Source organism: Bidens hawaiensis, unplaced genomic scaffold, assembly GCF_021521415.1.
Source record: "Bidens hawaiensis isolate Kalapana, Puna unplaced genomic scaffold, B.hawaiensis_p1.1 tig00044906_1, whole genome shotgun sequence".
NCBI classification, from domain to species: Eukaryota; Viridiplantae; Streptophyta; class Magnoliopsida; order Asterales; family Asteraceae; genus Bidens; species Bidens hawaiensis.
Window position 1 is genome coordinate 46,326 of NW_027505925.1, and position 24,182 is coordinate 70,507.

At 35.7% G+C, this 24,182-nt stretch overlaps 1 protein-coding gene and 1 pseudogene across 1 annotated transcript; both read right to left on the reverse strand.

Annotated features, from left to right (window-relative positions):
* Positions 1 to 19,616: 19,616 nt before the first annotated feature.
* LOC143615958 (L-type lectin-domain containing receptor kinase IX.1 pseudogene) lies at positions 19,617 to 21,398 on the reverse strand (annotated as a pseudogene).
* Positions 20,612 to 21,450, reverse strand: LOC143615959 (agglutinin-2-like). The gene is made up of 2 exons (XM_077088940.1): positions 21,429 to 21,450; positions 20,612 to 21,273 (listed from the first exon to the last, which is right to left on the reverse strand). The coding sequence occupies exons 1-2, from the start codon at positions 21,448 to 21,450 to the stop codon at positions 20,612 to 20,614; spliced, it is 684 nt and encodes a 227-aa protein (XP_076945055.1).
* Between the last annotated feature and the right edge of the window lie 2,732 nt (positions 21,451 to 24,182).

Here is a 24,182-nt window from a genome sequence, read left to right on the forward strand (position 1 = left end):
GACATGCAGTTAAATAAGGAAAAGGCACACGCCATCAAAATAGAGGATCAAGTTGTGAATACAATGGAGGAAGAAGAAGAATGCCATCTGGGGAAACATTTGAAGAAGTACATAGAGATATAGAACCTAAAGCCAAAGCTTCTATCGAAGATCCACCTACTTTAAAACTTAAATAATTACCCAAACACCTCGCGTCGCTTTCCTTGAAGGCAATTCTCATTTACCTGGTATCATTTCTTCCGACCTTTCGAGCGAGGAGAAAGAAAGACTACTCAAAGTTCTTAAATCTCATAAGAAAGCCATCTCTTGGAAAATCATGGACAACAAAGGCATCAGCCCGTAATTTTGTACTCACAAGATTCTAATGGTAGAAAAACTCAAACCCTTCGTGCAGCACCAAATATGAAAAAATCTAAACATACAAGATGTGGTGAAAAATAAAGTACTTAAACTGCTTGACGCAGAGTTGGTTTACCCCATTTCCGATTATCTAGAAGAAAGGGGGAATGACGATGGTCACCAATGACAAGAATGAGCTGATTTCTGTGAGAACCGTCACAGGATGGCGAGTTTGCATAGATTATCGCAAACTCAACCACTAGGAAATATCACTTTCCTCACCCATTTATTGATCAGATGCCCGAGTGTCAATTAGGAAAAATGTACTATTTCTTTCTAGACGGATTCTCTGTTTATTTTCAAATTCCATTTTCTCCTGAAGATCATGAGAAAACAACATTCACATGCCCATATGGCACATTCACTTACAGAAGAATGCCCTTTGGGCTGTGTAATGCTCCAGCTACTTTTCAACGTTGTATGGTATCTATCTTTCATGACATGATTAAAGATTCAATGGAGGTCTTCATGGACAAATTCTCCGTCTTTGGCGATTCTTATCAATTTAGTCTTGAAAATCTTAAAAAGATTTTAGCAAGATGTGAGGAAGCCAACCTTGTGCTGAACTGGGAAAATTATCACTTTATGGTTAAAGAAAGTGTTGTTGTCGGGAACAAGATCTCTCAAGCAGGACTAGAGGTGGATAGAGCTAAAGTAGAAACCATTTTCAAACTTCCACCACCCACATTTGCTAAATTCATTAGATGTTTTCTTGGCCATACGGGTTTTAATCGCCATTTCATTAACGACTTTTCAAAGATAGCCTAGCCAATGACACAACTTTTTGAGAAGGATGCTCCATTCATCTTCTCAGAGGAATGTTTGAATGCATTCTAAATTTTAAAGGACAAACTTGTAGATACTCCAATTATGGTAGCTCCAAACTGGACACTACCATCCGAACTAATGTGTGATGCAAGTGACTTTGCAGTTGGAGCAGTATTGGGATAATGGAAAGATAATCACTTTCATCCGATCTATTATGCCAGCAAGACTCTCAATGATTCTCAAGAGAATTACAAAACTACTATGAAGGAGCTTTTGCCCATAGTATTCGCTTTCGCCAAATTTCGTTCTTATCTAGTCCATTCGAAGACCATCGTCTACACTGATCATATGGAAATCAAGTACTTGTTCACAAAACAAGATGCTAAACCCCATCTGATCCGATAGCTTTTACTTCTACAAGAATTAGACATCAAAATCATGAATAAGAAGGGTGCTGAAAATGTGGCAGCATATCATCTTTCTCATTTGGAATGCCTAGCTTCACACGAAATTATGGGGACCAAGATAAATAACAACTTCGCCCCATGAATTTCTTATGCATATCCAGACTGGTGAAGGACATCATCCATGGTTCGCAGACATCGCAAATTAGAAAGCCAGTGGAATTGTTCTCAAAGGAATGACCTATCAGCAGAGGAAGAAACAACTTTTAGATATCAATTATAACTTCTGCGAAGACCCTTACTTATTCCACATAGGAGCTGATCATGTCATCCGAAGATGCGTATATGGAGACGAATCACATAAGATCCTAAAGCAATGTCACGAAGTACCAGCAGGATGTCATCATGGAGCATCGGCAACGGCAAAGAAAGTATTCGACGTCGGCTTCAACTGACCTATAATCTACCGAGAAGCAAAAAAAATGGTCCGTCCGTGCGATGCATTCCAACATACCAGGAATATCTTGTCCAGAGATGAAATGCTCCAAAAACCAATCTAGGTCTGTGAAGTATTTGACGTTTGGGGAATCGACTTTATGGGACAAATTTCTGAAGAAGACTGTGACAGTAGACTGTGTATCAAACATCTTAGTGACAGTATACTGTGTATCAAAACGGGTTGAAGCCCAAGCTTTACCCACTAATGATTCTAGGATGGTATTCAAATTTCTGAAGAAATTATTATCTCGTTTTGGTATTCCTAAAGAACTTATAAATGATCGAGGAACAAACTTATGTAATGCACAAATGGAGAAAGTATTGGCCAGATAAAAGGTTCATCATCAAATCGCTAGACCTTATCACCTGCAAACAAGTGGTCAGGTGGAAGTCACCAATCGAGGTATCAATTTGTAGAAAATTGTCATGCATAATCGTAGAGAATGGTCAGAGAAATTAGACGATGCTCTATGGGCTTTCTGTACAGTCTATAAAACTCCCATAGGCACAACACCGTTCAAATTAGTATACGAAAATGCATGTCATCTTCCAGTCAAGCTCAACACAAAGCATATTGGTCACCTAAAACTGCCAACCTTGATCTGCAATCCGTTGGGAAGAACAGATTCATGCAACTTGATTTGTGTCTAATGATGCTCTTTCTAAATAACTCACAACTGAGCTTTAAATTTATAAAACGAAAATCCTAACGAATCAACACACAACCGGCAAGTGTACCGATCAAAAATAGTATAGACATAAGGAAGTCCGAGTATCGAACACAAGGACACGTGAAAACGTTCTTAATACTTAACCCTAAACCAAGACTCACCTAAGAATAATATTTTTTTAATTGATTTTTAATTATTAACTATTTGACCTAACATACTTTAACTAACATAATTAACAAAACTTAACAAGACTAGACGGAACTTTGAGAATGAGATTTATCAACGGAGAAAACGTCTACCTAGGTAAGAATCCAATTGAAGGCATAATAAGCTAATGGATTGAAGAATCTCACGACACCGGTATCTAAGGATGACACAACTAAGGTTCACTCAAGAAAGCTAGATCACCTCTCGGTCTCACTAACAAACCCTAACTTATACTTAGTTGATTTTAAGAACAAACCGGGGTATGAATTTCAAAAGTATTCTAATGACGACTCTCCTCTCGGTCTCACCGACACACTACCCTAATAGAGACGAATACTACGCAACCAAGGATGGAGGAACCATTTAGTTTAACTTAAACTAGGTCAACTAATCGCTCACAAACCCAAACCCGACAAGAACCGAACCCGCTCTCGCGCGATCCTAATCCGAACAAGTAAAAGCTATGAGACGACCTTACTTCCTGTCACCTCTCGGTCTCTAAGAAGGTGCCTACCCCTGAATTTAACTAATTAACATACCCACTAAAACCCTATGGTTCTATTTCCCGCAAACAATCTCTAAACACAAAGTAAAGAGTTCAAACAAGCTAAAATCAATCAAAACTGATTCAATCAATCAAAGCAATAGGTATATGAGTATAAATAAATAAATCACAGCCACTAAACACAACCTAATTCAATATTAAGCCAAACTTTCATCAACAATTCAAGTCATGATAATCAACAATCCATATTACTTACTAAAACCTAACAATATTCATCAAACCTAGGTAGAACTAACAAGTTTAGCCTAACATTGGTTTTGGATGGCAGCTATATCTTATTATAAACACCATATTAATCCTCATAAACATCATATTAATCATTCAAAAATCTATCAAGATCATACACAATCCGATCTTCAATTCAATTGCAAAAAAATCAAGTTTAAAGATCAAATCAACAAGTTATGAACCTTGAACAAGAACACAAAGTATATGGAATGTTTACTACCAATAGGACTGAGTTTAATGATAAATATCTACCCTATCTGCTGTCCACGACCTTCTCTAATGATCTTCTTCCTCTAGCCGCCACAAGCTTCAAAAACACTTTTTTTTTCTTTCTTTTCTTGGCTGCAGATTGTGATCGGACTAGGGGGCTGCTGATTTTGGGATATATGGCTGGTCTGCTGCTAGGGTTTGTTATTTTATGCTATTATATAATAAATCATGCATGGGCTTCACACAAATGGATACGGGCCGGTCCTTTAACTTGGTTCTTCAAGAATAATGCATAAAAGACCTCTAAATCTCTTTCAAATCTTGATTCTTTTCTCATTAAACCCGCAACCTACAAAACATATTTTAATGTAATATCATGCTAAAACAAGTTAAAACATCAATTATTAGATAAACAAGCGATTAAAACAATGATAAATAGCGCGGAAAACTAGTGTCTTTAACAACACATCACAGCTACACGAGCTAGAAGATCTGGGGATGCAAGCTTATGACAATTCAAGGATTTACAAGGAGCGGACGAAAAGGCTTGATGATGCTCGTATAAAAGGTGAAAAACATTTTAAAGCAGACGACCTGTTACTCCTTTATAACTCTCTCCTTCATTAATCTCCTAGAAAATTGAAGACTATATAGTCTGAACCTTTTAAGATTAAGGAAGTTTTTAAATATGGAACCATTGAACTAATTCAAAGAGATGGACATATATTTAACGTAAACGGTAACCGAAAAAAAATACCATGTTTAGGTTAGTATTTCTTTTGTAGAGATAAGTTAAAAAATATAAAATAAATAAATATATAATAATTTTTAGTAAAACACGGCCATGTTAACTCACCACGGCCATACCCAGTACAATATCCTTGCAGTTATCATCTCTGGTACTGTTTCCGGCTTAGACTGTCCAATTTTAGAGGAAACTTGACAACATGGCCCGTGTTTTTCAAAGCACGCGTGCTGAGAGTTCATGGCAGATTATAAATGTGCACCACCTCCTTGAGGTTTTTACACACCTTCTAGCCACATTTCTCTAAACTTAACATCCTCCAAAGATACCGATGGAACACTCTAATGCCGGAAACCCAATCACCACTCCACCTTAAAAGAAAAGCATCAACCTGTAGATGATTTTGTAATTTCAGGAGATGGCAAGAGTGCTAAACAACGTGCTTGTTCAAAACAAACAGTGAGTCCTAGCTCTAACTAAGACCGTTGAGGAAATGAAGACCGAGCTCCGCGACATCAACTAGCAGATTCAGATTCAGTCTATCCTGCTAGGATTCTTTCCGCCACCACCTTTCGGTGGAAGTGACTCTTTTGGTGAAAACCTTCCCGGAGGATTAGGCTTTGGAGATCCCTTCTCCAACCTCTTCTGAACTACTTGTTGAAAGCTCAGAGGATTGTGCTTGGTACTAGTACTGAGGATCTATTGGGCTAAACCCAGTTCTTTCTTGTTGTTTTCATTATTTATTTTTATTTTGTGTGTTTCATTTCATGTATTTTTAGGATTGATGTAATCTAGGACTTTATCATGAAATAACACTACGTGAAAATTGACCTTTGGTCACACGAAAAAAGTGTGGCCGTAGGCCTTTAACCACAAACATTTGGTTTAGGATATATGTAACCACAGGTCGTTACATCGTGGGTATGATATGGCCACACACGGTTTTTAGTGGCCTTATGTGGTTATAAGTGTGGCTAAAGGGTACATGCATTAGTTGCTGGCCATCAAGAAGCCTCTCCAATAAGTGTGGCTAAACGGTAGAAAATGGTCACATGACTATTTACTATGAGAAACCATTGCACGGATAGAGCCACATGAATTAATATTTCAGCCACATGAATTTTATAATAATGTGGCCAATAGGGTTTTGTTAAGCGTGCATTGTGACCTATACCTTGTGGATATAGCAAAGCAATGGCCACTTAAATTTAATAATAGTGTGGCTAATTATATTATATAGACACTGGATATTACATTAAAAGTGACTAAAATGTTTACTTGCTACTCAAACACTCCTTGTAGATTATAGTGTGGCTATTGTCTTACCGTTTGTCACACATAATGCTTTTCGTAATTTAAAGTGTGGCTATTGTCAAACTTTTCGTCACACATAGTGAGGTATTGTATGGCTAATCATATCATATAGACACTGGAGGTTATTGTCAATGTGGCTAAAAATGTGAACTTGCCAGTCAACCACTCTTTTGTAGTTGTGATGTGGCCATTGTCTTACCATTTGTCACACATAATGCTTTTCCTAATTTAAAGTGTGGCTATTGTCAAACTTTTCGTCACACATAGTGATGTATTGTGTGGCCAATCATATCATATAGAAACTGGAGGTTATTGTCAATGTGGCTAAAAATGTGAACTTGCCACTCAAACATTCTTTTGTAGTTTGTAGTGTGGCCATTGTCTTACCGTTTGTCACACATAATGCTTTTGTAATATAAAGTGTGGCTATTTTCATACTTTTGGTCACACATAGTGATTTTTCAATAAGTTTAACAAACCCAATAACATAAATTCAAAACAAGTTTGCATTAACAAACCTTCACTAATAAGTTATAAATTCGAAATATTTGAAACTACTACTAATTACTACCGACCTCAGACTTTCTCATAAACTCATCAAATTGGGTTTGCCTCCTTTCTTCATTTTCCTTAAGTTCTTTTTCTATTTATTCCATTCGTTGCACTCGTTCTTCCAACTCGTTTCTTGACTTCCTTTCAACTTTTTCCATTTCAGCTCTAACTTTTTGAACCTAAAATTGTTAAAATATTAGCATCATAACTAGTAAAGGGTTACTGTGAGGCGAAACCTCAAAGCACGATGACTATCACGCACAATCACATTAGACTTAATGTATACACAAACAAAAATTTGAATCGACGACTCGTTGGTGATAATAATTAATGTCAACTATACTAAAAAGTCCTAACATGTATTCACACATCGTATCATAGCAAATCAACCAAACATTCATCGTACAACTTAACTTATGATCACTTAGTTCACGAGACAGATTATAGCATGTACAAACTTATTTTATTCACTAAGAAAAGATTAAGTATAAATTCTACAAAATTTACTACAGTAGAATATATGAATTAGGTTTCTCAAAAAATTTTGTTATATTTTTCTCATACATACAAAACTCACAATAATTCAACCATTACAGATATGTACCAACATATTGCACAACAAACACTTGTTTAATGGTTCTATCAACTCATTAATCTAAATTGTGCAAGAACAATTGGGTTGTCTTCAAAACTCATAATACTAACTTTTAGAACTAAAAAAAACCCGTTTGGTTTTGTCGTTAGGGAGTTATGGTGTCGAAAAGACAGGCTAAAATATAACTCCACGAATCAGCTTTGACCAATGTTTTTGTAAAATCATTAAAACTAATCAAAACGCATCCAAAAATTACAAACTTTACCTTTCTGGAAACTAGACTCAAAGTTCTTTATCCTAGAATCAAAAATCGTTCAGTAATCATTGTTTAACATCAAGTTACATACCAATAAATAAACGAAAACGAATCTGTCAGCAAACTGTTGTCATCAAACAAGTGAAATACATACCTTTTTTTGCAATGAAATAAAATGTACTAAGCTTCAATTACAAGAAATAGCACTTAAAATTGAAAATCCCCAAACTTGGTTCTTAGGGTTCTTCACACTCAACACGAATCCGGTAAAAATCGAGATAGAATTGACGGAAACCGACACCACACGTTAATTCCTCTCCAAAAATAATTGAATTAGAGCCCGGAATAAGGATTTGGTTAAGAATTGAGTGAGTTAGAGAATTAATGATTGAGGATTATAGTGGGTGTAAGGAGATGAAGAAGAAGAATAAGAAGGAATGAAGAGAAAGAAAAAGAGGTAGGTTAAATATGTGGTAAAATTAGATTTAAGAATGGATGGGTAATTCAAAATTTTTTGAAGAAAAGAGGGGGTGAATTTAATTTGAAATTTTGAGGGAAGTGAAATTAATATGAACTAAATAGAATTAATTTTTTTTATTTTTAATAATTAAAATAAAGAGTTGTTAGTGTAAATATATATATATATATATATATATATATATATATTACAACTAATTAAACCTTAAATAATATAACAAATTGTATTTTAAGTATAAAAACATATAAAATAAATACAAGTGAATTTATAGTTTCTCTAAAAGAGTTGTATAAGAGTGTAATAATCAATGTTAACGCCCAATAAACCATACTTTCATTAGTGGGTCATATTAGTTCATGATCGGTGTTAGTGTCTCATTATAACATCTATCATGTCACAGTTGCTCTAAAAGAGTTGTATAAGAGTGTCATTAGTCATGGTTAGGTGTTAACGCTTGAAACACACCATACTTTCGTCAATAGGCCTTATTTGGCCTTGATTTGTGTCAATGGCCCAACATGTTATACATTCATCAATGGGCCTTGATTGGTATTAGTGGTCATTATAGTATCTATCATGTCCCCGTTGCTACAAGAGGGTTGTATATGACTGTAGTGAGCCATAGGCATATCATATCATAGTTGCTCTAAAAGGGTTGAATATGAGTTTAGTGAGTCATATTTTGGTTACGCCCAATAATATGTCATACTTTCATCAATGGGCCTTATTGGACCTTGATTGTTGTTAATGGCCATATTGGACCTTGATTGGTATTAGTGGCCCATGATATCACCTATCATGTCATAGTCGCTACAAGGAGGTTGTATATGAGTGTAGTGAGCCATAGTCATGTGTCAACACCCAATAACATGTTATATTTTTATTAATGGAACATATTGAGCCTTGATTGTTGTTAATGTCCCAATATATCTATATCATGTCATAGTTAATTTAACAGGTTGTATAGGAGTGTAGTGACTCATAGTTGGTGTTAACGCCCAGTAGCATGTCATACTTTGCATTAATGGGTCATCTTGGGCCTTGATTGTTTTTAGTGTCCCATTATAGTCTCTATCATATCATAGTTGCTCTAAAAGGGTTGAATATGAGTTTAGTGAATCATAGTTTGGTTAACGCCCAATAATATGTCATACTTTCATCAATGGGCCTTATTGGACCTTAACTGGTGTTTGTGGCCCATTATAGCCTTTATCACATCATAGTTGCTCTAAGAAGTTTGTATAGGAATGTCATTAGTCATAGTTATATGTTAACGGCCGATAACATGTGATACTTTCATCAATAGGTCTTATTGGGCCTTGTTGGTGTTAGTGGCCCATTATAGCCTTTTTCATATCATAGTCGCTTTAATGGGCCATACTATTATGGTATGTGATATGTAACATTAGATTTTTAAAGGTTATATCGTGTTATAGGGAGTCATATTAGACCATAATAGACAAAAACAAGTCATACATGTCCTAATGGATCATATTGGGCCTTGAAATCTATAATGGCCCATTATGCATATAATTTTAAATTGTGTATTAAGAAGTAGAACCCGCCTAACCCGTCGATGTACATAAACATAGGTGTGGCAAATGGGTTGGGTGGGTCGAAACGGGTTATGGGTCGGAACAGGTTACGGTCGAAACGGGTCAGGGTCGGAACGGGTCAATTAAAAAAAGGGTTGTTATGGTTCGTGTCGGAACGGGTCAGGGATAAAAGGTTCGGGTCATAACGGGTCCGGGTGAAAATGGGTCATGGTTGGAATGGGTCTAAACGGGTTTCGGGTCGTTAAAAACGAAAAAAGTTAAAAAAAAAAAAAAAAAAAAAAAAAAAAAAAACTAAAACGTTTTCTCCCGTGTCAACATTCAGCATAAAAAAACTGAGAAATGAGCCTAAACCGAAACCCAACTCGTCGAGTACAAACACTCGTGTTGACTCGTTTAAGCAATTTTCAGTTCGTTTCAGCACTTAACAGCTCGTTTTTATAGCAAACAGCATTTTAAACATGCTCGTTTCAGTGAGTATTCAATTCGTTTCAGCATTTAACAGCTTGTTTTTATAGCAAACAACATGTTAAACAACTTGTTTCAACGAGTTTTCAGTTCGTTTCAGCACTTAACAACTCGTTTTTACAGCAAACAGCTTGTTAAACAGTTTGTTTCAACGATTTTTCAGTCTGTTTCAGCACTTAACAGCTCGTTTCGTCACTTAGGGGCTGTTTGGGATTCCTTATTTTTGCTCCTTATAGCTTATAACTTATGGGTTATAAGTTATAAGGTGTTTGGGAAAGTTAGGTTTTGTGAGTGTATAAGGTATAAGTTACAACATTGTAACTTATACCTTATGTCTTAAATAAGGTTTAAGGAGGTAAAATAAGGAATCCCAAATACCCCTTAACAGATCATTTCAACGCTTTTTGACCAATTTTGCTGCAATTCAGCAATAAAATGTCAGCAGTTCAGCTCGTTTTTGCCCGTTACAGGAGGTTACATAACCAATACTTCAAAACGTTTTGTTTTTTTAATCCATAAAACAAGTATATGCAAACGTTTAGTGTTTTCAAAACCAGTATGTTAGTATGTCCGTGTTTTCAATCCAAAACCTGGTGTCGCGTGTAATAGAGTTTTCTCAAAACCAAATGATGCATTCGACTCGCGAACTGTTACCTAGTACAAGTGTTTTAAGTAATGAGAATATGTTCAACAACACATGACTCTAAGACCCACGTATGAATTCACACACAAACACAAACTTGACCCGAAAAATCATTGGTGATAATAAGTAATGTTAACAGTATCAAAGCCCTTAAATGTATCCACACATCATATCATGGCAAAGCAACCAAATATTCATCATACAACTTAACTTATGATCATTCAGTTCACGAAACAGATTCTGGCATGTACAAACTGATTTTATTCACAAAGAAAAGATTAAGGATAAATTCTACAGAATTTAACACAGTAGGATATATAAATCAGGTTTCTCAAAAAAAATTTATTATATTTTTCTCATGCATAGAAAACTCACAATAATTCAACCATTACAGATAGGTAATAACAGTTCAGCAGATTGCGCAACAAAAACTAATTTAATGGTTCTATCAACTCATTAAACCAAATTGTGTAAGACCAATTGGGTTATCTTTTAAACTCATAATACTAAGTTCCAGAAGTGGAACTAACCCGTTTGGGTTTGTCATTAGGGAGTTATGGTGTCCGAAAAATGGACCAGAATATAACTCCTTGAATCAGCTTTGACATATGTTTTTGTAAAATCATAAAATGTATTCAAAACTCATCCAAAAACTACAAAATTTACCTTTTTTGGAAACTAGACTCAGAATGCTATATCCTAAAATCAAGAATAGATCAATAATCATTGTTATCATCGAGTTACAGACCAATCAATAAACAAGAAAGAATCTGTCAGCCAACTGTTCTCAACAAAACTCAAACCCTAACATGTTTATGACATCTCTAGGGTTCTAGTTAATCATGTTAAAAACCCCCGTTAGATCTGATCGCAGGATGGTTGATGAAGTTTGGAGCAAGAATCAAAGTGATGAAGAAGGGTAATGAGCTTCAATCGATGTTTATGGATTAGGTTTGTAATTGGGAGGAGGTGAAGGTGATGGTCACATGAAGCATAAAGAGTGGCCATTAACTAATAATAGTCACATTTGTTGTTTTGCTATCACTATTAGCTTTTAGCCACACATCAAATATTATAAGTGACTATCAAATAATGCTTTATGATCACGTAAACACGTAAGCGTGACCATATATATTAGCTTTTAGCCACATATGAAATAGTTAAAATGTGACCATTAAATGTTAATAGTCACGCATGTTGTTTTAATGTCACCGTTAGCTTTAAGTCACACATAAAAGTATATAAGTGGCTAACAAACAATGTTATATGGTCACATTGACCCGTAAGTGTGACAATATGTATTAGCATTTAGCCACATCATTGAAACCTATTGTGGTCGTAGATCACATTCGGCCACACTTTTATAAGCGTGGCTAGTACCTGTCACATTTTTTTTGTTAAAGTGTGGCTAAATGTATCGACCAGCTGTGTACAGATATGTTTTTAGTAACACGACCAAACATATGTGGCTAAAGCTCCGAACATGTGTGACTAAGGTTCAGAACATGTGTGTTTTTGTCACATGAACCAAACATGTGTGGCTAAAAGTTCTAGCAGGTGTGTTTTTTGTCACAAAAATAAAAGTTGTGTGGCTGAAACTACGATTGGTGACCTTTAGCCTCACATTTAATCTGAAGTGTGGCTAAAGCCCTTTTTTCACGTAGTGTAAATTTATTTATGTTAAAGGGATAAGATTTGCACACATGTAACCAAGCATCCAAAACCACGACCATGAACAGAATGATAATTCAAAAATATGGTGGCATGTTACAAAGCACGTTCGTGTTTTACTAAACATGGGTCATGTTGCTTAGCCGTGTTATATCTTATCCTCTATGCAATCGTACAATTTTCAAAAATTGGCATTTTTGACACTCACCAAGCACGGCGGTGTTTATGTCACCACGGCCATGTTTTGCCCTCCTATGTGTCTATAGATGGTTATCACTTCCTATTCTTTTGATATACCCCTTTTCACACATTCCTTCAAACGAACTAACCATGGAGAAGAGAGGATGGAGGCCAAATTATAGAAGGCAAGGAGAGGTTCCTATAGATCTAGTTCGGCAACTCATGTGCTTACGCGAGAGAATCCATGAGTTATTGAGCATTAACATGGTGGCGGAACAAAGGAACCGAGATCTACATGATAAGGTCGAAACACATCCTTCGGACATGTAGACCGAAGGATGGCTAAGCTAGAGGACATCCTCGAGCAGCTTACAGTCGAGCTTCGCTTCAACCGGAACCAAGCCGAGAGGGCAACCCAAACCAACTTCATGACAGGACTCGCTTACATGCAGACCTTTTTGAAGGAAGACCAGGATTATTCAAGTAGTTTCCATTAGGTCTAGAATTTTAGTTTGCCATAATTTGTAGCTATCGTTCTTTTCGTTTTATCGTTCGTGTACACGTTTATCCCTATGAAATTTCATTATCTCGTGTTCAAATTGACATACCTAACTCTTTCGGTACATTTTAGTCTTTAACAAACATCCCAGTTTGGAAAAAAGTTAAAACACGAAAAAATGGTCCCTCGAACCGAAAATCAACCAAGGTGGTCAAAAAATCTTGTTTAAACCTTTTTAACATCAACCTTTTCCAACCAAAATCATCTTATAAATCATGCAAACAAGTTTAGACACATCAATTTGATCTAACCTAACCCGAGTATAGTAGGAACTTGAACTTAGCGTTTGGTTTGTACCTAATTTGAATGCGAAGTGGGTATAATCGAGCCCTAGGGTGAGACTGAAACAAATAAATAGACATACCTCAATGTTTGAAGTTCAAAATCGATAGATTGATGATGCAATCGGTCGGAAATTTCCTAGGGTATGAGTGGAGTGGTTAAAAAAATGAAAAAAGAGGGACGATTTTAAAATATAACCCGGTCGGATTCACCTGACCTGTTATATTTTAAAATCGTCCCTCTTTTTTCATTTTTTAACCACTCCACTCATACCCTAGGAAATTTCCGACCGATTGCATCATCAATCTATCGATTTTGAAGTTCAAACATTGAGGTATGTCTATTTATTTGTTTCAGTCTCACCCTAGGGCTCGATTATACCCACTTCGCATTCAAATCAGGTACAAACCAAACGCTAAGTTCAAGTTCCTACTATACTCGGGTTAGGTTAAATCAAATTGATGTGTCTAAACTTGTTTGCATGATTTATAAGATGATTTTGGTTGGAAAAGGTTGATGTTATAAAGGTTTAAACAAGATTTTTTGACCACCTTGGTTGATTTTCGGTTCGGTTCGACTTTCACCCTATTGACCGACCCAAGTCCCAACCTATTTGATAAGTTTAATAAACCTTGTTGATACGCACGTTCGAGTCTTTAAAACCCAGAATTCATGCAACACACGAGCCGTGTTTTGCCTAGAAACAGTCGTGGTCAACCAGAAAATCACCCGTGTTAGCACGGGCCGTGTTTTGCAAAACACGGTCGTGCCTTGCCTCAAACAAATTCTCATTTTGTTTCCTTCATTATATTGAATCGTTCTTCGTTCTATTCAGTTAGGATGGATCACTTTGATGAACAACACCCATACTTACGGTTTTCAGACAGTACCCAAGAAGAAAGGATGGCATACAACCGTTTGCAAACAATTAACCGAAGGGTAGAGAAGTCGATGCTCTACGAGGGTACAACAACGCTTGAACAAGTTGACGAACTAACTAGGATGAATGAGTTAGTTAAAGGCCCGTTGATGAGACTATTCTCAAATACGAATAGGTTAGTAAAAGAGTTGACCATGGAATTTTTAGCTTCGTTTCAGCTAAAAATGAACCTGCATCCAACAAACTTTTGGGAGGCAAAAACTTTTTGGGAGGAGTGTAGCACGATTCAACCTCACCAACTTCGAGATTAATATATGGCACAGACCACACACCTTCGCAGGACAGATGCGGAAAGACACATGGAAATTATTAACACAAAGTGACGGGGAGAATTATAACCCTGGTGTCTCCAAAAGCACCAAAGTAATAGACCTATTAATGTGATACATCTGCCTCCACACTCACCAAACCCGGTACCTATGGATAACTTGTCAATCTTCGCGATTTTTGGGCACTCTACTGTATAAAATAGGTAGGCATTGCAACATTTTCTAACTACTTTGTTATGTATTGTTTAAAAACGGCCATGCCAGGATTGGTGTACCGTTATTTGGTGGTGGATGGATTGTGAGACAATAAAATACATATGTAGTAGATACTAGATGCACATTAGGATCAGTCCCTTTACTCCTAGACCTAGAGTTTTGTTTCAGAATGGGTGTGGTAAAGGTGGTTTCAAACGAGCCATACATTGTAAGATTCATGAAAAAAATCCGACAAAGCTTGAGACCAAGATAAAATTAGAAAAATAGCGCTAAACCCTGCTAACATGTGTCTTTTTTGAATCAAATATTAAGATCTTAGGTCTATGGCTGTGTGAATGATTGTTATATGATGGTAGTTAAGACACTTTTATTTCATTTTTCTTTGTATAGATGTATCAGACACCTTATTATCATGTATGACGCCCATTTACCCGGAAACATGGGTAATTATACACCCATGCTTTATTTTATGTCTTATATTTTGTTTATTATGTTGTGGTTGGATTGTAGATTTTATGCGGATAGGATTTAATGCAGTGCAAAAACAACTAGGACTTTCAAGGAGACAACAAACAGCAAAAATTTCATCTCGGCTCATAGGGAAGTTAATTTCCTTTTAAGCCTCGTTATTCTATTTTTTTTTAAATATTTTCACATTGAGATCAATGTGAGATTTAAGTATAGGGAGGAGGATTAAACTTGGCCAATAAGTCTAAAAAGCGAAATTTTTGAGCTAAATTTTCAAAATTACTCGTTTGCAGCAATAAAACCATTAGATATTTAAATATTTTTGACAAACCATGAAACTAAGAAAGGACGAGAAACATTTGAGCAAAATAAATCTACTTCAAAACGTGATAACCAAATATGGTTTGCTATATTGAGACTAACTTTATGCAAAATATGGAGTTTTCACTCAATCCTTATGATCTGTAAGAATTAGGCCTTTATGTAGATATTCAGAAAAATAGTCATACATTGGATACTTTTTATAAAACCATACTTTCTTGCGGACTAAAACTTTTCATAAGAATTCTATTTAAGATCAGACAAAATGGTGCATAAAAAGAAAGGTAATATATTTTCAACCCCCACAAACAACCATAGTCAAAATCATACCAAAACAAACCCGATCATCAAAACCCAAAACCCTATCCGACCAAATTACCCTTTGACCGGTAGAATACAACATTGGTCTTTACCGGCTGACCCTTCAAGAACTGGGATGCATTATTTCGATTTCAATTTACTTTGTTGCCTACAATTCGTGAAACCTGGGTTGCATATAGAGCTTAGGGATAAAATATTTCTCTTTAACAATGAGGTGAGGAGAAAGTGACGCCAAGAGGAACAAAGGCCACCATTTTGTGGGATTTCCAAAAGCGCAATGAAAGACGAGGAAAAATATATAAAAGATGTTTGGGCTACTGAAATTGGTCTCATGAAGGAAGATGTAGAATAATTCAAACCCAAACCCAGTATGAATATACCGAACTAATGAGGGTGGAGGGCTATTAGGCTCAAAGCTGAACGATCCATTAAGTTGGAAGCTATGTTAAGAGCAGGGTTGAGGAAGAACTTATCCACGTCTGGGATAAAACCGGTCTTCCCGATCTGACCTTAAAAGAGTAATTATGGTTGTAAAAAACTGTTGTAGAAGTACCAAGATTAGTCGTAGCCCCCCAAAAAACTCCTTTGTTAAAAACCCAACAAAACCTATCACCCACATACCAAAACCTTTAGAAATATAATATCTTTTAATGTATGTAGCACTTCACAAAGTGGGTGGAGAATTCATCTCTCGACAAGCATATTCTCTGTAATTCGTATCTAGGTTAAGAATGTTTAAACATACAACATTACACGTATGTCCATATATAAAGTCGAGTGCGCGTGAACATTGCGAGCACGTGACGTTTTGCATAAGATGAAGTTCATAAAAGCAAACCATGGTCATATTTTGCTCTTATGGATTACCGGGACTTTCTGAAATTTCTTGGAATGTTTAGCTTCGATTAACGTGTTGTTCGAATAATTTGTTCAAAGCTTTCTTGAGGACAGGCAAGTTTCAAGTGTGGGGAGATTTTATGTATAAGAATTTATACATCTTTTCGGCATGGCCATTTTGAGTTATGAATTTTTGAGTTATGATTTTTTTATTATTATAATTGAATATTTTGAGTTATGATTTTTTTATTATTATAAGTGAATATTTTTAGAGGGATTTTTGATATTAATAGAAAACCAATTAAAAAATTAAAAAAAAAAATCATAACGCAAAATATATATATAATACAAAAAATTTTAAAAAACTAAAATGTTTTCGCCGTCATCCTCGTTAAGAAAAACAAAAAAAACGATTTCAATTCATTTGTCAAACGAACACATCAAAATGGAATTGGATTTCAATTCCAATTCCTATTGGAATGTTCAAATTTCAAATCCAATTCCTTCTAATTCCAAATCCTATGCAAATTCCAATTCCATTCCATTCTATGAAACGAACGCGCCCTAAGATTTTTTGAATCAGATTTATACCCGATCAAAGCCTTACACTCTTTCCCATATGTTATATTTCTAAACCATTTGCGATAAGAAACAGAAGTAACAAAGTTAATATTGATACCTACATGGTCACCTATAGATTTATTAGTACCTGGATATTTTGGATCCCAACCTTTGGCACTATAAGTATCGAACTCCACAACCACAAATCGATAGTTACTGGTATTGGTTGTTACAATAATATTTAATACAAGATTGGAGCTTTATAAGGTTCATCAAAGAAAACTATTGGTTTAAACGGAATTTTAACTTATTGGCAAATGATATTAAATAATTAATAAAATATTAAATCGGGTTTTGACGAAAACTTAACGGAAGGTATAAAAGTTTGTTTTTAGATGAAAAAATGGTAAACATAATTTATTACAATATTATTTAACTTAAAATAATTTATTTTATTTAAAATAATTTTTAATAATTTTATTCGGTTTATAAATATTAAAGAAAAGGTTCTTTTGAAAAAAAAAGGGTGCTGACCCAGGTCCGAACCCGGGTCCGAACCGCTGTTACACAAATGTTCTACCCACTAAACCAACTTTGTTTGTTGTTATTATAACAGAAATAAAAATATAAATATAAACCTTCAAGTTCATCTTCTTCACTAACAAACCCTATATTTCAATCTAATTAATTAGTTCCGTGTTTGCTTAATCTTTGTTAGAGGTGTTAAATGATTGAAAACCATATAACAATTACCTTAAATGGTTCTTGCTTGAGGGTGAACGGAGTTGGCCGGAAAAAACGACCTTCGAATATCAAGACGAGTTGTTTAGAGAGCTTGTTTGTGTAAATTGATGTTTGCAGCATGTTTAGGTGTTAGTTTAGGTCCTATTTATATTACTATATGGAGCGTATAGGTGTTAATTGGTCGTTAATGATTTTAAATAATATCTGGTCGTTACCCGGATTAAAATCGGCGATCAAAGGTGTTCTAACGTGTTAATTTATCTTGATTAACGGTCATAATTAGCGGAGAAAACGTGTTACACGAACTAATTGGTCAAATAACGAGATTAAAGGGTGCAATTGTAACATTCGTTAATTTTCGGACCCGAAAACCCGACTCGTTTAATTTTTTTAGTTATTCAATATAAATAATTATAACTTTGAGCATCATGCAAATTCAATCCTAAACTATCAAAATAATCACTTTTGACCCACCACCATAAACTAGGGACCTGGTTGCAATTTTTATTCAAAATTTCTAACCTCCTCTCTTCTCCCTTGCGACAGCCGACACCCCCCCCCCCCCCCCCTCTTTTCTTGGACCAAAATTTATGGACTAAATCAAGCTAATTTATATAATCAAATCATTGACAACCTAAAACGCGTCTACCGACAAGCTATACATGGTAATTAGTTAGCAAAGACAACTAATTGATTCGTAATTGCGAATAAAACGAACCGCGGCCTAAATGGTTCTTAAAGCACCATATAAACGTCACTATAATTCAATTTAAATCACACCATACCACCCCTATTGCATTGCGACCCTAACCCCTAACCTAATTTCAACATACACAGCCGTTAAGACCTTCGTCGATCAATCCAAGAGCCGGGACAACTCATCTCGTCGTTCACCCTCATTTCATCATCAATTCCGGTAATTAAACTTTTCTTTGTACTCGTTTTTAATCAACAAACGAAAGCCCTAAGTCAATTTGAATCAACACCATGCGAGTTAACAAATTTAAAGTCTAGGGTTTGATTTGGGGAAGAACATCTAAAATAAGTTTCAATTGTAAAATTGAAGGCTCAAATATGTATGATTAGGCGAAACATTGAAGAACAAACAACAATCGTTTGTTTAATTGTAAAAAAAATTGACTGATTGTGTTTGAAGTTTATTCGCAGGTAACGAACATTTTTTAGGTTTAGATAACTCAATTTAGTTTGATGTCAATCTGTAGATTAGTTTGATATGGATCGACGATTGAAATATATTGATATGGATGGACGTCTGATGAATCAATTGATGAATTAGAATGTAGAATTAGATTTGGTTATTTACGATTATGCCACCGCGTAAAATCAACGTTTATAGAGCTCGCGTACCTAATGTACGATAACTGATTATTGTACAGTAACCCACCCCTAAATATATATATATATATAGGATTGATTTCTTTTGAGAACCGCTTTGAGCTTTAAGAACTCGAAAGAACTCAACGTAACAGATTTTTTTTTTTGAATTTTTTTTTACACATGTGTAATACGTAAGTGTAAGTAATGTACAAAATATTACCGTAATTTTTTACACACCGAATCGACTTATACTAACATTTAAACTTGTGTAATTATCAAAAATACTTATTCTCTCTCCTGATTTATTTTTAATCAAATTTAATCTCAGCTACATATTCAAACTCATTTAATTAAACGAGTGATTTCTTCTTCATCATCAAATCTTGCCCTAAGATTCGGATCAGCGGCTTCTAAAAGATTGTCATTCCCGTAGAGCCCCTAAACCCACTCTAATAACAGTATTTGATTTTCTTGATCAACCTTGTAGTCAATAACTTTTCGCCCACATGCTATTTCCAACGCAACAACTCCAAAACTAAAAACGTCAGACTCTTTTGTTGCTTTGTTGGTGACTACACATTCAGGAGCCATGTAGCCCAAGGTTCCAGCCAACACTGTTGTTTGGGAGCCTTTCTCATGGTCAACCAACTTAGCTAGCCCGAAAACACCAAGCTTTGCATTGAAATTTGAGTCGAGCATTACATTACTCGATTTGATATCTCTATGCAAAACACATTGCTCCCATTCTTCATGCAAGTATAGCAAAGCAGAAGCCAAACCATGGACTATTTTGTACCTTGCATTCCATTTCAACAAGCTCTTTCCCTTGAAAAGATGTAGATCTAAGCTTACGTTTTCCATAAATTCATAAACAAGCAGGAGTTCTCCTTTCTCATGGCACCAACCGATGAGTTGCACCAAATTTTTGTGCTTCAATTGGCTAATGATCTTTACTTCTGAAGCATACTCTTTTATCCCTTGTTTGGAAGTCTTTGAAATTCTTTTGACCGCGACATACATCCCCAAATCTTCAAAGAAACCTTTGTAAACTCCTCCAAAACCGCCCTCTCCAAGCTTCTCTGTCTCTGCAAAGTTAGCAGTTGACGCAGCTAATTGCTTGTAAGAAAATCTTCTAGGGGTAGAAGCCCCCATTTCGAATTCATTGTTCATCTCCAAAAGCCCAAGTTCCTCTCCTTCATCACCATTGTTTTTCTTCCGCATCCTTAAAAAGTATGCTAGTATAGCCAAACCAGTAACTAGAAGCAACACTCCAGCTATATATAGTACCTTCATACGCAACATATCTTTTTTCCGGTTGTTTTCTTCAAGCTTAAGTTCAATACTGTTAAATTACCAAGATATTATATTGTGTTTCTCAAACTGATTTCTAGTGGAAGCTGAAAACCCAAAAATTACCCATTCAGGCAACACATGCCTTAGATCATAGGTGTAATGAAGCCCAGTTTCCCATACAGGTGAATTATTTATAAAACTAATGAACGAAACACTAAGTTTTTTTGAATCAGAATTATACTCAATCAAAGCCTTACACTCTTTCCCATATGTTATATTGCTAAACCATTTGCGATAAGCAACAGAAGTAGCAGAGTTAATATTGATACCTACATGGTCACCTATGGATTTATTAGTACCTGGATATTTTGGATCCCAACTATTGGCACTGTAAGTATCGAACTCCACAGCCACAAATCGATAGTTACTGGTATTGGTTGTATGATCGTATGGAAGCCCGATCATTCCTCCCGCATTGATCACAGAATTATTCTGGGCAAGGAAGAATGTGAGACCATCAGCGTAATTATTGTTTGGGTATGAATCGATCACAAATGTGAAACTGGTAGAGAAGTTTGCCAGATCATAAGTGTTCTTGTCCCAAAGGTGAAGACGTTCGGCATATGTCGCACGACCTGCTAACCAGAATGAATCATATTGATCACTAGTCCTTTGGTGGGTCACCTGGATTCCTTCATCAGAGCTATAAGCTGCATCACCTGAGAATCTTATGTCCTGGTAATTTATTTGAGAAATATTTGTGAAATTGAAAGTAATTGAGGTTGCATAAGGGATTAAAGTACAGAGAAAGAAGCATGTTAAGATAGACGTCAGAGCTTCTTGAAATGTATGACTCTTTGAGGAATTCAATAACTGGAAGATGGTTGGTTTGCCATTTTTGTCAACTGACTCTACTTTTTTTTTTTTTTTGAAACAACAAATTTTTTCACCTAAAATTCCTCTAACCTTGCACTTGCAAGGATTTGAACCCACCACCTCCACTTTAAAAGGTGGACACCATACCACTAGACCATTAGGTCATGGGTAACTGACTCTACTACAGAGTTATGTTTGTATAAAAAGTCAAGTCAACTTGCTTAAAATTTCATAGCATGTAAATAGAAAACCACCGACCGTTTTATGTGGATGGAAAAATCGTGTATTTTTATTTTTTTTCTTTAGTTATTTTTTTTTTCATTTTTCCATTTGTTGAAACATCATTCTTATAAATACATATTTAATTCATATTCTTTTATTAAAGTTAGAATAATAATAATAATAATAATAATAATAATAATAATAATAATCTTAGCATTTTTAGCTGACCAATAATAATCTCATATACAAATATTTTTGTCACAAGTCCTACCTTTTACACTAGCTTTTCTTATTTGGGAAAAAAAATTTAACCATTTTACTTTATTCGAATTTTAACTGATGTTTTATAACTTTTAATCAGAAGGGGGGGGGGGGTTGACAATTTGATTGATGTAAAATCTGCCTCGAAATAGTGCTCCAAAAAATATTAGGCTTGATTGAGTGAAATTTTGCACATTCGTATGGGCGTATCCTCCTAATTGTCATTTGGAGCATTGTTTCTATATACGTTTTACATCAATTGATCCATATTCCCTTCCGATCAAAAACCTTAAAACATCAGTTTGAAATTCAAATAAAACTTAACATAGTTATGTCTTTTTTTAATGGATGTAGATACGTTGACAAAAATAAACTCATTTGAATGGGGATTATTATCGTCCAAGTATAAGAAATGTGCATACGAGCTGGTTTGACTGCCCTAACTATGGCGGAATATTTCCGAGATGTTAATGAACAAGACGTTCTTTTATTTGTTGACAATATCTTCCGTTTTGTCCAAGCAGGATCTGAAGTATCCACCTTGTTGGGCATAATGCCTTCCGCCATGGGTTATCAACCTACCCTTAGTACCGAAATGGGTTCTTTACAAGAAAGAATTATTTCTACCAAAGAAGGGTCCATAACTTCTATTCAAGCTGTTTATGTACCTGCAGATGATTTGACCGACCCTGCTCCTGCTACGACATTTGCACATTTAGATGCTACTACCGTACTATCAAGAGGATTAGCCGCCAAAGGTATCTATCCAGCAGTAGATCCTTTAGATTCAACGTCAACTATGCTACAACCCCGGATCGTCGGTGAAGAACATTATGAAACTGCACAACAGGTTAAGCAAACTTTACAACGTTACAAAGAACTTCAAGATATTATAGCTATTCTTGGATTAGACGAATTATCCGAAGAAGATCGTTTAACCGTAGCAAGAGCGCGAAAAATTGAGCGTTTCTTATCACAACCGTTTTTCGTAGTAGAAGTCTTTACGGGTTCTCCGGGAAAATATGTTGGTTTAGCAGAAACAATTAGAGGCTTTCAATTAATCCTTTCCGGAGAATTAGATGGTCTTCCCGAACAGGCCTTTTATTTGGTAGGTAACATCGATGAAGTTTCACTCTCCCTCTCCCGCTTATTCATTAGGGCGAGCGGCTTTGCACCTACGGGAGAGCTAGTTAGTATGACTCCCTGTAGGGAGATAGCTAGTTAACTTCCTCTCCTGCCTTCTTCATTAAAGCGAGCTTTTTCCCTGTTGAGACAGATAGTTGACTTACACGCCCTATTCAATAGGGGCTTAGCGAGTGTTTGAAGCCACTTGCAGGCAAGCCCCAAGGTCAACACAAAGGAGAGGCTAGCAATCGCGTTTAGCCGATTCATTCTTACTAATAACCATCTCTCATTTACTACCGCTCGTACTCCCTATCTAGGAAGCCACTCGACTGAAAGGAGAGGTGCTAGAAGGCCATTTATCTTTACTCAAAAGCCTGTGAAAGCGGGTAGGTACTACGGCCTATAATCAAGATCAAAAAAAGGCTTTCTTTACTGCGCCTTCCTTGCTTGACAGTTTTCTTTCTTTGTAGAAGAAAGAAAATATAGATAGATCAAATCCATTATTTTTACATAACTATGATCTTTTATTTCTATTTCTAAGAGTGAACAATATCGTCAATGGGTGAAGCCGAGCGAGATACAAGATGATGCAAGCCAATGGGAAAACCATCACTTCTCCAAGCCGACGGGGTGTCATCCTAGAGAAGATGTTCACCTATTTCTATTTTATTTTGTATTCTTCTTCTTATTATAACTTCCTATCATCCATGACCTCTTTGAACTAAACAAAGAGGCTTTTGTTGGTCAAACATGGTGTTTAGCACCCATGTGGCCATCCCAACACTTCTTAGAGCTGGATCATCGGTTGACTTCTGACATCATAGTCGCTATATCAAATATCATGGTGATCTCCTCCACTATATTTGTCATTCTTATTAGCTTCTCCCTTGAAGGTCTCTTGCAATTATTTTCCGTATGACCAAACTAGCCACAATTTTGTAACAAATTCCTTGGAATATTTGAAGTTTTTTTTTCCACAACTTCATTCCTTGGGCCTAAATTTTGTTTTGATGTTACCAACCTTTTTTACTTACAAAAGGTAATCCATAAGATATTATTCGTGTTTTTTCGTTTTCCATACTGGTAAAAAAACATTACCACACTTAATACGTAAAACAAACTCGTTTTTCTAAGCAATTAAAAT

Excerpts from the sequence above, each read along its gene's own strand:
- LOC143615959 (XM_077088940.1), bottom strand. The coding sequence starts at position 21,450 with ATGGCAAACCAACCATCTTCCA. Across the intron at positions 21,274-21,428 it reads GGCAAACCAACCATCTTCCA|GTGATGCAGCTTATAGCTCT; the intron begins GTTATTGAATTC and ends TAAGATTCTCAG.